This window comes from Zootoca vivipara, chromosome 12 (assembly GCF_965207765.1).
Source record: "Zootoca vivipara chromosome 12, rZooViv2.hap1.1, whole genome shotgun sequence".
NCBI lineage: Eukaryota > Metazoa > Chordata > Lepidosauria > Squamata > Lacertidae > Zootoca > Zootoca vivipara.
In genome coordinates, this window is record NC_142595.1 from 2,675,633 (window position 1) to 2,689,742 (window position 14,110).

The following is a 14,110-nucleotide window of genomic DNA, read 5'->3' on the forward strand; positions in this document are numbered from 1 at the left end:
GTTGGTTGCCCTACTAGAAAACAAGGTTGCCCTTCTGGAAGAGAAGGTGCAGCAGCTTCAGGGGCGTGTATCTACGCTCCAGAGAATTAAAGAGCTGGAGCTTTTCTTGGATGCAGCAGAGCACACTGTCTGCACCAAGGAGGAGACAGGGGATCTCCCTGAGGAGGAGGACAGTTCCCCAACACAGCAGCCAGATGTATGGAGGAACGTGACTCATAGAAGTAGAAGGCCCAGGGATCGCTCTGAGTGCTTAGAATTACACAACCGTTTTGAAGTGCTCATGGAAGACGAGGAACAGACTCCACCTGAGGATCTCTCCCTCATCACAGTTGATGAGGAATATGAAGACGAGCAACCAAGTCAGTCCTCTGGAAATATGCAGGTAACCTTGGAAGGGACAGCACATAGAAGAATCCCAACCAAGCCCATGAAGAGGCGTGTAGTGGTGATTGGGGATTCCCTACTGAGGGGTACAGAAGCAGTGATCTGTGGGCCTGACAAGATGTCTCGAGAGGTGTGCTGTCTACCTGGGGCCAAGATCAAAGATGTAACAGAACGGCTGCAAGGAATCATAAAACCCACCGACAAATACCCCTTCCTTTTGGTGCATGTGGGAACCAATGACACTGCAAGCCATAGCTTACAGAAGATCAAAAATGATTATGAGGCTCTGGGCAGGAAGTTGAAGCAATTAGATGCACAAATTGTCATCTCTTCTGTCCTCCCAGTTGAACGACATGGCCCAGGGAGAGAGAGAAAAATAGGGGAAGTGAACAACTGGCTTCGCAAATGGTGCAAACAGGAACGGTTTGGATTCCTAGATCACGGTCTGCAGTTTCTTGAAGATGGACTTCTGGCAAGTGATGGACTGCACCTCACAAAAGTTGGGAGGAATGTTTTTGCCACAAAACTCAAAAACCTCATCAGGAGGGCTTTAAACTGACTTATGTGGGGGAGGGAGACAGTGGTCCTGAAGGTAGGAGTCTATCAAATGCTGAAGATGATCATCCAAATGTCAAGGACCAAATGGAGCAAGCAGCATGCAGACCTAGTGGTGGGACGAAAATATCCTTAAATAAGAGACATGGGGGAATGATCAACGGTCTTCAATGTCTGTATACTAATGCACAGAGCATGGGAAATAAACAAGATGAACTTGAGCTCTTGGTACAGCAAACTAAATATGACATAATAGGCATCACTGAAACCTGGTGGGATGAGTCTCATGACTGGAATGTAGTAATAGAGGGATACAATCTATTTAAGAGAAATAGACCAAACAGGAAAGGAGGAGGAGTAGCTTTATATGTTAGGGATATGTATACCTGTGAAGAGATCCAGGATTTAAAACTTCAAAGCCAAATTGAGAGTATCTGGGTCAAAATTAAGGGAGAGAAAAACAACAGTGATCTCATTGTGGGAGTTTACTATAGATCCCCAAGCCAAACTGAGGACACAGATGATGCCTTCCTGGAACAGATGGCCAAGCATTCCAAAGGAAGTGAGATAGTAGTAATGGGGGATTTCAACTATCCTGATATTTGTTGGATGTCAAACTCAGCCAAGAGCATAAGGTCGAACAGATTCCTCACTGGCCTTGCAGACAACTTCATTGTCCAGAAAGTGGGAGAAGCAACAAGAGGATCAGCCATTTTAGATCTGGTCCTAACCAATAGTGATGACTTGGTTGGTGGGGTAGAAGTGGCAGGATCATTAGGTGGGAGTGACCATGCTCTTCTGGAGTTTATTATCCAGCGGAAAGGAGCAACCAAGCATACTAAGGTCCAAATTCTAGACTTTAAGAAAGCCGACTTCAGAAAACTTAGGGAAACGCTGGGTGAAATCCCATGGACAGTAATACTAAAAGGGAAGGGAGTTCATGATGGTTGGGAGTTTGTTAAAAGGGAGATATTAAAAGCACAACTTCAGGCAATACCAATGAGACGGAAACATGGAAGGTGCCTAAAGAAGCCAGGCTGGCTATCTAAAGAACTCTTGACTGAGTTAAGATTTAAAAGGGATATGTACAAAAAATGGAAAAGGGGGGAAATCTCCAGAGAGGAATTCAAACATATAGCCAGCACGTGTAGAAACAAAGTCAGAAAAGCTAAAGCACAGAATGAACTCAGGCTCGCCAGAGAGGTTAAAAGCAACAAAAAGGGCTTTTATGGGTATGTCCGTAGCAAAAGGAAAAACAAGGAAACAGTGGGGTCACTCAGAGGAGAACATGGTGAAATGCAAACAGGGGACAGAGAAAGGGCAGAACTCCTCAATGCCTTCTTTGCCTCAGTCTTCTCCAAGAAAGAAAACAACGCCCGACCTGAAGAATATGGAGCAGATGATTCAGCAGGGGAAACACAGCCCAGAATAAGTAAGGAGGTAGTACAAGAATACTTGGCTAGTTTAGATGTATTCAAGTCTCCAGGGCCAGATGAACTACATCCAAGAGTATTAAAAGAACTGGCAGAGGTGATTTCAGAACCACTGGCAATAATCTTTGAAAATTCCTGGAGAACAGGCGAAGTTCCAGCAGACTGGAGGAGGGCAAATGTTGTCCCTATTTTCAAAAAGGGGAAAAGAGAGGACCCAAACAATTACCGCCCAGTCAGCCTGACATCAATACCAGGAAAGATTCTAGAGCAGATCATTAAGCAAACAGTCTGTGAGCACCTAGAAAGAAACTCTGTGATCACTAAAAGTCAGCATGGGTTCCTGAAAAATAAGTCATGTCAGACTAATCTGATCTCATTTTTTGACAGAATTACAAGCCTGGTAGATGAAGGTAACGCTGTGGATGTAGCCTATCTTGATTTCAGCAAGGCCTTTGACAAGGTGCCCCATGATATTCTTGTAAAGAAGCTGGTAAAATGTGGGCTAGACAATGCTACCATTCAGTGGATTTGTAGCTGGATTACTGACCGAACCCAAAGGGTGCTCATCAATGGCTCCTCCTCATCCTGGAGAGTAGTGACTAGTGGGGTGCCACAGGGTTCTGTCTTGGGCCCAGTCTTGTTCAACATCTTTATCAATGACTTGGATGATGGGCTTGAGGGAATCCTGAGCAAGTTTGCAGATGACACCAAATTGGGAGGGGTGGCTAACACCCCAGAGGACAGGATCACACTTCAGAATGACCTTAACAGATTAGACAACTGGGCCAAAGCAAACAAGATGAATTTTAACAAGGAGAAATGTAAAGTACTACACTTGGGCAAAAAAAATGAAAGGCACAAATACAGGATGGGAGACACCTGGCTTGAGAGCAGTACATGTGAAAAGGATCTAGGAGTTTTGGTTGACCACAAACTTGACATGAGTCAGCAGTGTGATGCAGCAGCTAAAAAAGCCAATGCAATTCTGGGCTGCATCAATAGGAGTATAGCATCTAGATCAAGGGAAGTAATAGTACCACTGTATTCTGCTCTGGTCAGACCTCACCTGGAGTATTGTGTCCAGTTCTGGGCACCACAGTTCAAGAAGGATACTGATAAGCTGGAACGTGTCCAGAAGAGGGCAACCAAAATGGTCAAAGGCCTGGAAACGATGCCTTATGAGGAACGGCTTAGGGAGCTGGGTATGTTTAGCCTGGAGAAGAGAAGGTTAAGGGGTGATATGATAACCATGTTCAAATATATAAAAGGATGTCATATAAAGGAGGGAGAAAGGTTGTTTTCTGCTGCTCCAGAGAAGCGGACACGGAGCAACGGATTCAAACTACAAGAAAGAAAATTCCACCTAAACATTAGGAAGAACTTCCTGACAGTGAGAGCTGTTCGGCAGTGGAATTTGCTGCCAAGGAGTGTGGTGGAGTCTCCTTCTTTGGAGGTCTTTAAGCAGAGGCTTGACAGCCATCTGTCAGGAATGCTTTGATGGTGTTTCCTGCTTGGCAGGGGGTTGGACTGGATGGCCCTTGTGGTCTCTTCCAACTCTATGATTCTATGATTCTATGATTCTATGAACCCAGGCATATGCAGCTTCAACTATGCTGGAGCACATAATAACGTGACATAATGTTCAAGTCCTTGGTTTTCTCACAGAAACACACAATTTTCAGTTGCAGGTAGGTAGCCGTGTTGGTCTGAGTCGAAGTTTTTATTTTGGTATGAGCTTTCATGTGCATGCACACGAAAGCTCATACCAAAATAAAAACTTAGTTGGTCTTTAAGGTGCTACTGAAGGATTTTTTTTATTTTGACACAATTTTCAGATATTGTTTTAATTACAATTTTATTTAATAGGATATTCAATATGAATATAGTTTCAGTGATGGTTAGGGAGTGCTAACCATATGTTGTCGGATATAAAGGAGTGCCTCTTATTATGAAACCCAGAAGTTTCCCCTATAAGTAGTGTGGTATTAAAAGTCAGTCCATTGTGTGTGTGCATTTTGTAATTCCAGTGCATCCCATATCACTGGGGCAATTTTGATTTTCATCTATGAAAGAGCATATAAGCTATGTTGACACTTCACATTTGCGGAACTGGGGTGTTCATTTCCTAACAACCATGCAAAACGTATACCTTTTTCATCTTTCTTATTAGCATTTCTTTTGAAGTCTGAACTCTGCCTGATCAGGCGGCACTGCCGGCCAAGAAACGAAGAAAACCAATCAGCCACTCTTCCTCCACAATCGTGTGTCTGCACCCTGTAAGGGAAAGGTGTAAGGAAGTATTCAGAGCTCCCTTTCAGTTGCAAAACTAATGTCAGGCTGGTGGCAATGCATAATTAGATATCTTTTATGCCAGCCACCTACAATCCAGCTGTACCCATTATAACACAGTTTTAGCCGAAAACAGCATTTGGAAGAACTATTTTGTTAATCGAGAATATTACCGTATGTTCTGTTATTTACACAGCACAACTGTAAACCGCTTTATAGATTTCATTGTGTTTCTTCCTATTGTTTCCATTTCAGATGGCTGATTGAGGCTAAGTGATACTTGCATAGCTAGGGTAACAAGTTGGTGAGGTTTGGACACTCAGCCCTGGTTCAGGAAACCAAGGTTTATGGAGCTGGGGGCTGGTGCCACAGTTTGTGCTCTTCTTCCCTCACTTTCTTTGCCCCTAAACCAGGGGTCCCCAGACTTACCTGGCTTTGGGCCGGAGGGCGGGGGAGTGTGCGCCTGTGCGCATGCGCACACACACTTACTGGTGCAGTGGTGCGCTTCCAGGTCGGAAAAAGCGCCGGAAATCGTTTGTGCGCATGCGTATGGGCCTCCCCCGACCCGGAAGTGCACCGGAAATGACCTCTTCTGGGTTGAGAGAGGCCCATACACATGCGCACGAACAATTTTCGGTGCTTTTTTCCAACCTGGAAGAGCGCCACCGCGCTGCGCGCCGTAAGAGCAGGCGGTGGCAGTGGGTGGCGGGGGTCGTCACGGGCCGGATTGGGAGGCCAATTGGGCCGCATCTGGCCCGCGGGCCGTAGTCTGGGGACCCCTGCCCTAAACCCATGCTTGGCTTCAGCATAGAGATCCTGTCTTGCATTAACCCAAAGTTCCAAATTACTTCTCTTCCTTAATATCAGTTAACAATCCAGGATAACAAGTCAGAATCAGATCACATTACACACAGGTCCTGCTATCAAAACATTATCCACATATTCAATGATCTGGACATACAGAATTATGCCCAAACGTGTGGCTGATTCAGATATCCAAAGAGACAGAGTTTTCCCACTTCCTTACTTGTTGGCAGGGACTGGGCGGAGGAGGAATGGTGGAGACCGCCTTCCAGAGAAGAGGAAGACAGTATAGATTTATAACAGGGGTTTGTGGGTGGTCACAGCTCAGAGACAGATGAAGGGGAAAGTTGGGAAATAAAGGGAGGAGGAGGAGGAAGAGGAAGAACCAGGGGGGCAACAGTGTCTTTAGAAAGCATTCCACACTCACCCCCCCACCCCCCGAACCCGGTGAGCCTTGAAAGTAGAAGAGCAAAGAGCTCAAAGACAGAGGGCACTTCTCAACACCCATAAAAGCGGACGGTAAGAACATTCCTTGTCTTTGTATGTTCCTGGGCAACTGGCTGTGGGAGTCGCTGGCAGCAGCCTGACACTTGTTTGTTCTTTGCTGGTTGATGGCAGCCAATTTTGGGCATTTGATGGAGGGGGAGAGAGAGAGATTGGACAAATATCATTCATTTTAATTACGCTCCTATTTTTGAAAGTCTTTTCAGTCCATACTCTATTATAGATATCTTGGAATAAGTTCAGATTTTTAGATGCAATCCATACTCCTAAGTATTTAATTTTCTTTTCCACTTTAATTCCTAAGTAATTTTCCAGTTCTCTCTTTGTTTGGTTATGTATATTCTGAGTTAGTATTTTCATTAAATCTTTCATTTAAATTTTTTATTGTTTTTATTTGAGCAATCTAAACAAATGTATACAGCAATAATTGGTACGTATAGAAAGTAAAAGCAAACATACAGATGTATACACGTCTTAAATAAAATTGATTTACAGAACAAAACTTGTGTCGTGTCATATTTACCTCTCTTTTCTTTCCTATAAAATTTCTTCTTGTCCACTTGTTCTCTCGAACTAGACTTCCTCCTATTTCTCTCTTGGTTTTATTTCCCATCTCACCATTTTCGGTGCCATACTATTTCTTGCCTGAGTATTTTCATTTAATCTTTAGTAATATAAAATTGCTGGCCTGAAGTCCATATCATCTAGGATCTTTGTCATAAAGCTCCATGAAACGTTCTCGAAGGCCTTTTCCAACATCTAGAAACAGAAGCGCTGCTTGCTCCTCCATCCTTTTTTTCCAGATATTCAATTATATTCAAAATATTTCTAATAGATGGCAAAAACCTGCTTGATCTTCACAGATTACTGTATTCAATTGTGTCATCATTCTATTTGCTTTGATATTTGTAAATAATTTATAATTATTGTTTAATAAAGATATTGGCCTGAAATTCTTTGGGTGTATAGTTCCTTGGTCTTGCTTTAGAATTAATCCTACGAATGCCTTTTTCCACAAAGGTGGGATTTCTTCCCCTTGAAGAATTTGGTTCATTACCTCCACCAGTGGTTGAGCCAGTATTCCTTGGAAGATTTTGTAGTACATCAAGGATACTCCACCAGGTCTAGATGATTTTGATAACTTAGCAAGGTTATCGGGGCGTTAAGATTTTCAGTTTGTTCTTTGGTGAAGTGTGCTGTAGTCATGCTGGCCACATGAGCTGGAAAGCTGTCTGTGGACAAAAGCAGCTCCCTCGGCCTGAAAGCGGAGATGAGCACCACACCCCAAAGTCAAATTTGACTGGACTTAACCGTCCAGGCGTCCTTTACCTTTAACTGTGAAAGTTAGTTCAGATACAAGGATCTGCCCTATATTTTCTGCTGCAAAGACAGACTCTCCATACCTATCCTCCTTTAAGCACAACTTTGACTCCCTTGCCATCTAAATATGTTTCAAAGAGGTTTTTTCAGAGGAAGAGTGGGATATTATTATAGTAATAATAATAATAATAATAATAATAATACACCACCCATCCCCGATACAGGGCTGCTTTCAGATCTAAAAGTTGTGTAGTTCTTTATCTCCTTGACATCTGAGGGAGGGTGTTCCACAGGGAGGAACACCTCCCTGGCTTGTCTCCAACTACTAACACTTTAAAATAATGTTTCATTTTTTTGTCTTTATGGTTTTAGCAGTGATGAGCATTAAACATGACACATAAACATTCAACACAAACGGTTCTAAGGCACTGTTATTTAATGTCACCTCTTTGCCGTACATGTACCCAGTCTACATGTGAATAAATGAAGTCACCTATCACTGCAGCACTTCCAGTTTTGGATGCCTCCTTGATTTCATTCTTCATCTCAAGATCACCCTAAGCATTTTGGTCAAGGCAACAATAGCACGCCCCAAGTACTAAACTACTCTTTTCACCCAGTACTGCCACCCATAACAATTTTGTGGATATGTCTGCCCTTTTTACAATTTCTAGTTTGTTGGACTCTGTATCTTCTTTCTTTTTTGTTGTATCTGTATCTTCTTTGTTTCCTGCTTGGCAGGGGGTTGGACTGGATGACCCTTGTGTACAGAGTGAAATCATTCTTTTCTGTCCTTCCTTATAATCCAAAGATTTTGGATACATCCTTAGATGTATCCAAAGATAACCATACTCCTCTGGTTCTCTCCAAAGCCCTACTAAGCCTCTTAAACACAAATAATAGTGTTACATCCAAACACAGCTACTGTGCTCATACGGATTAATCATGGCTCCTCTTCACCCACGCCCTCTACACTGGGAAAAAGACCATTGGTTTCCACCAACACAGTGTCCTTTCTCTTGGCAGATCAAGATGAGCAGGAGACAGCAAAGGTTGCAAGGTTTTTAGCTGGGGCAATCAGAATAAGATCCACTATTTGACTATTGATTCAAAACCCTAAAATGTATTTTAGATAATTGACTTTTTATTTCTATTCTTTGTATATCATTTGTTGTTGTTTAGTCGTTTAGTCGTGTCCGACTCTTCGTGACCCCATGGACCATAGCACGCCAGGCACTCCTGTCTTGCACCGCCTCCCGCAGTTTGGTCAGACTCATGTTGGTAGCTTTGAGAACACTGTCCAACCATCTCGTCCTCTGTCGTCCCCTTCTCCTAGTGCCCTCAATCTTTCCCAACATCAGGGTCTTTTCTAGGGAGTCTTCTCTTCTCATGAGGTGGCCAAAGTATTGGAGCCTCAGCTTCACGATCTGTCCTTCCAGTGAGCACTCAGGGCTGATTTCCTTCAGAATTGATAGGTTTGATCTTCTTGCAGTCCATGGGACTCTCAAGAGTCTCCTCCAGCACCACAATTCCATATCATATTGTATATCATATTGTTGTTTTATTGTTATTGCTGATGGCTGACGCAAATAAAGATTCATTCATTCATTCCACCAACACAAGCTCTGTGGCTTCACTCCCTGCACACACACACCCCTCACCTGTGTGAGCAGACTTTACTCTGGCAGGTCTGCGTCAGACTTTCACTGTCTTCTTCCAAGGATAAAGAAATGGGATCCATCCCTACATAAAGAGTTATAGAAAACATTATTCATACAGTATATCCATTTTTAATAGAATTGAATAAAATGATCCAAGTCATGGGCTTCTGTAAACCAAATGCTTGCCTTGAAAATTCTTCACCTAGAACCTGAGAATGCATGTTGTGGTGGATTGAGGCTGTAAGCATATAGGTGGACCTGTGCAACTAGGAAGTATAGATCACCTGTTTGAGGCTTATGGGGGACTGATTCCAGCCAGTCCACAATCCTCAATAAGGGGGGAATGGTCTCTGAGCTAACAGCACTGACCATCTTGGAGATCCCTACATGCATCTATGAACAAGAATGTCTGGATTTAAGCTTCAATGTTTTTAGTGGCATTTTGAAAGGGTTCTGGGCAGAAGTTGGATGCAGATAGATTGTTAACTCCCTGCAAACCACAGTTTGGAAAACAGAATCCTTGTCAGCAAGTACATTCTGCCACTCTTTCTTTGCTGGAATTTAGTGTTGCACACATCCAGTGTTCTGGCTCCCGCTCCAAAACATAGCAGCAGATGTAAGTATGTACTTGTAAGTTAAGGAAGTGATCTTTATTGATGGAATAATGGTACAGACTCAATAGCAAAAAATAAACTGATCCAGACACCTCATAAGGGAAAGGACAGTCTCAAAAAGGATACTGTATAGTTGAAAAATAATTTGTAAAAGGGCAAGCAAAATGATCGAGGGGGTGAAGCAACTCCTCTATGAAGCATATGGGACCTTTTATTTTAGAGGAAAGGTGAGTAAAAGGTGACATGTTAGAAGTTTATAAAATTGTGCATGGTGTGTAGAAAAGTCCCCGTCCCCCCATAATGCTAAAACTCATGGACATCCAATGAATGTTGGACGATTTAGGTCAAATTTTTAAGAAAATGACTTCTTCATGTCATAGTCCAACTATGGCACCTGCTCCCCCAAGAGGCAGCTTGGATGGCTTGAAAAGAGGTTGTTGTTGTTGTTGTTGTTGTTGTTATCATCCTTTATCAACATTAGAAACACATTACAAAACATCAACAATAAAAAACAAAATAAAAACATAGTAAAAAACATACTGGCAGACATTCCAAAAATTAAATAATCATCTGGATACATAAATTGTTGAGCTTATGGGGTGGGGGGTGGGGCTGCAAAGGTTGCACATGGTTCTTGACAACAAAACTGTATCTGCCCCTCTGCCTTCAGCTCCTCCTGTTCAGTCCCTCTGGCTAGTCAAAGGCCTCCCTCCTGCCTGGCGAGGTTCTGAGCTCCTCTAGAGGAACAGAGGAGACACCTGGAGTCAGAAGAGGAGGACCTCTCTTCTCCATCCCTGGGTCTACCAGCCCCAAATCTACTGCTTCTTCCTTCTCCTCATGTGCCATCTGGGGCTGTCAAACCATGCCAGGTTTGACATACACATTCCTGAGGCCAGCTTCTGTAATGCAAACTATCATTTGCTACAGGAGCTAGCATTACATCTGTGCTAGATCAAAATGGTACAGCATAGCTTCGATACAGAAATATATTTTTGTTCCTGCAGGTGGCTCCAAATGATCATTAAACAAGGATATAGCAGAGTTTTGTGCAACCTTGATCCCCACAGCACGCTTGCACAATTTTAGCTTTTAGTAACTTCATTCCCTCTGTATTTCATACATTGGAATAGGCAGAAATTTCCTGCAGCCCTGATAGCTGCAGCCTATGAAAAGCAGTCTTATCCCAATTATGTCACCTCTAATAAATGAGAATATAGGCTTCTTTTAAGAGGGGGAAAGAGAAGTTCGAAAGGAAGCAAATACTTGACATTTTAAAATATGTTTTCGAAAAATATTCACTAGGAAAAATGAGGGCACACCAAAACATTTTTGCATGCACAAAGACATCTTCTCAGGTTAAAAACAGGGGTTCCCAACAAAATTTTCTCGAGGACCCCTCATCGAGCCGCTATTGTGACAAGGACCCCCATTAATTCCTAATCCTAAAATTAAAAAGTGAGAGCCAAATTAAGAGTCTTTTTATATTTTATATTTATACATTTTTTACAGTTCTTCCCCTTCATCTGTAGGCCTTTGTCGTTTTAACAAACCACTTTTTAACCGACGGTCCATTTTTAACTACGCGAACTGTAGCTTCCACGAAAAACAACGCTTTGTTTACAAACACTACTGTTTTGCAAAGAGGCAGCGCGCGCCAGGGAGGAGGGAGGGGAATGGAGAAGACAGGGTACCTGCGCAGTAGCGCACAAATGAAGCCGACGCGCGCAAAGCATCTTGGGGAGGTGAGCATTAGTAGAATGCGCGCACTGCCTCTTTGCAAAACAGTAGTGTTTGTAAAGCGCCGCCTAACAGCATACAGCAGAACTACTGCCTCTATCTAATTCTAATTTTGCGCTAGACTCTGCTCATGCAGGAAGCGGCCAAAACAAAAAATCTGTTATCATACGAAATATATTTAATATATTTTTTATTCTAATAGCATCTTGCGGACCCCTCTGGCATAGCTCGCGGACCCCTGGGGGTCCCCGGACCACCTGTTGGGAACCACTGGGTTAAAAAGAATTGGGGGGGGGAATCAACTCGAACTGTCTCAACTGTAATTTTCCCTTCTGGAAAAAATGAACTGCGGGAATGTAGATGCTGAAATGCTTTATGAGATAAGAGAAAAATGTGAATGGTATTGGATGTGGTTAATTGAAAATAATCTTACCTGGCAAAACAAATTATTTTACTATCTTGGGGACACATATTTGAGTACTTCATTAACCCAAAGAGATTTTAATTTCAACTGAATAGCAGAGGCATCATCTCAGAAAATATCAGGATAAAAGCAACAAGGCCATCTCCCAAAACTTTCTCATTCCAATGCTGTGTTTTATCCTTTAAAAAGGTAAAGGTAAAAGACCCCTGACAGTTAAGTCCAGTCGCGAAGGACTCTGGCGTTGCAGCGCTCATCTCGCTTTACTGGCCAAGGGAGCCGGTGTTTGTTTGCAGACAGTTTTTCCGGGTCATGTGGCCAGCATGACTAAGCTGCTTCTGGTGAACCAGAGCAGCGCATGGAAACTCCGTTTACAGTGGTGCCTCGCTAGATGAATTTAATTCGTTCCACGGGTCTTTTTTTATAACGAAAAATTCGTCTAGCGAATCCCATAGGAATGCATTGATTTTTTTTGCCCATAGGAACGCATTAATTGAATTTAAATGCATTCCTATGGGAAACCGCGATACGCTAGACGAATTTTTCGTAAAACGAATTCGTCTAGCGAGGCAACCTCCACTAGAAAAAACCTTTCGTTAAGCGGAAATTTCGTTAAGCAGGGCATTCGTTAAGCGAGGCACCACTGTACCTTCCCGCCGGAGTGGTACCTATTTATCTACTTGCACTTTGATGTGCTTTTGAACTGCTAGGTTGGCAGGAGCTGGGACCGAGCAACGGGAGCTCACCACTGCCAACCTTCTGATCAGCAAGCCCTACCTAGGCTCTGTAGTTTAACCCACAGTGCCATCCGCTGTGGGTTAAACCACACAATAGATAACATACTTGGTATCTATTATTTGATTTGCAACAACAGAAATTCTCAGCAGGGCATGTCAAAAACACTAGTAATTTGTGATACTACATATTTTACTGAAACCACCTAACAATGAAAGGATAATGAAGATTTGCATACCAACCTTCTGCTCTGATGATCATCACATTTTGCTCCAGGTCAATAAAGGGCTGCACAAGGCACAGTCTTGGTTCCTGCTTTTGAGTGATGCAAACTCCATTGTGATTTGCAACCATGAAGCTACGATCATACAGCAAACCTTTATTTCCAATGGGCCATTGCATCACCTGATGGGAAACAGACCACTTCTCACTTAGTAAGTCTTTAAACTATACAGATGTGCACAGATGCTGAGCGAAGAAATGGAAAAACAGAACTATTCATGACTACCTGATAATCAAATGAGTTTAAAATGATAGGTATTTACTTCTGGTTTTAAAATAGAGACTTTTAATAGTCAATACCTCATTGCAAGAGCTGAAAAGATATGATAGCATACTATTTGTCAACAGCAAACAGGATTAATAGACTATGGTACATCTCAAATTTCTCTGGGTTCAGGGAAGAAGTCCTTCTGAAATCATGAATGTCTAGGGGAAATTTAGCGCCAATGTTCTAGAGCAGGCATGTCCAACTTTCAAGAGACTGAGATCTACTCCCACTATAAAAAAACTGGCAGTGATCTACCAAAGTTGTTGAGCTTTTTTTGGGAAGCCAAAGTTGTTGAGCTTTGCAATCGACCTGTTGGACGTCCCTGTTCTAGAGGATCAGTTTCCCACTGCAACCCCAGCTTTTTTCTGCTGGAGGATAGAACCTGTGCAGGAATTTGGAATGCCACAAATTCCAAAACATATTTTGGGAGAATATTTTTATTTAGAATGCATTTTTAATACATTATGTTTTAATATATATGATGTTTTATTGATTTTATAACTGAAATTGATCTGAGTTTATTTCTTACAAAGAAAAGCAATATATAAATTATCAACATAAATAATCAAAGTAATATACAAATTATCATCATAAAAATAAATGTAACAAGTACAAAACAGAGATTATCCTTGGACTAATAACTTAGAGGAAAGACTTGGTAAAATTTGGGAAGTTTGGAATGGTTTAAGGCAGTGGTTTTCAACCAGTGTGCTGTGGCTGGCCTCTTTTTCTCTTTCCTTCCCTCCCTCTTCTGATGCCCTCTCATGTCTCTGCCTCCCAAAGGCTTGGGGGGGTGGGAGTTAAGAGACCAGGAGCAGCAGCAGAGGCTGCCCAGAGGCTGGTGAGGGAACACTCCACAAGGGAGGGTGTTTGAAAAAGGGTGAGGGGCTGTCGGCTCTGCAGGCAAGGGGTGACAACACGACTGGGCTCCTGAGCCTCACAAGGGAGCTGCAGAAAGAATGTAGTTGGTTAAGGGAGCCGTGGACTCAAAAAGGTTGGAAACCTCTGGTTTTAGGGCAGGCCCTCCAGATGTTTTGGACTACAATTCCCACCTTCCCCAACCACTGATCCTGTTAGCTAGGGATCATGGGAGTTGTAGGCCA

At 42.7% G+C, this 14,110-nt stretch overlaps 1 protein-coding gene across 1 annotated transcript in view; it reads right to left on the reverse strand.

The window, feature by feature from the left end:
• Positions 1-14,110, reverse strand: part of MOCOS (molybdenum cofactor sulfurase) — a 93,571-nt gene that overhangs the window by 12,324 nt on the left and 67,137 nt on the right. Inside the window, exons 9-11 of the mRNA XM_035135079.3 lie at positions 12,700-12,862; positions 8,951-9,032; positions 4,522-4,646 (exon numbers count right to left, since the gene is read on the reverse strand). Coding sequence (XP_034990970.2) covers positions 4,522-4,646; positions 8,951-9,032; positions 12,700-12,862 — 370 coding nt within the window. The remainder of the gene's footprint in view (positions 1-4,521; positions 4,647-8,950; positions 9,033-12,699; positions 12,863-14,110) is intronic.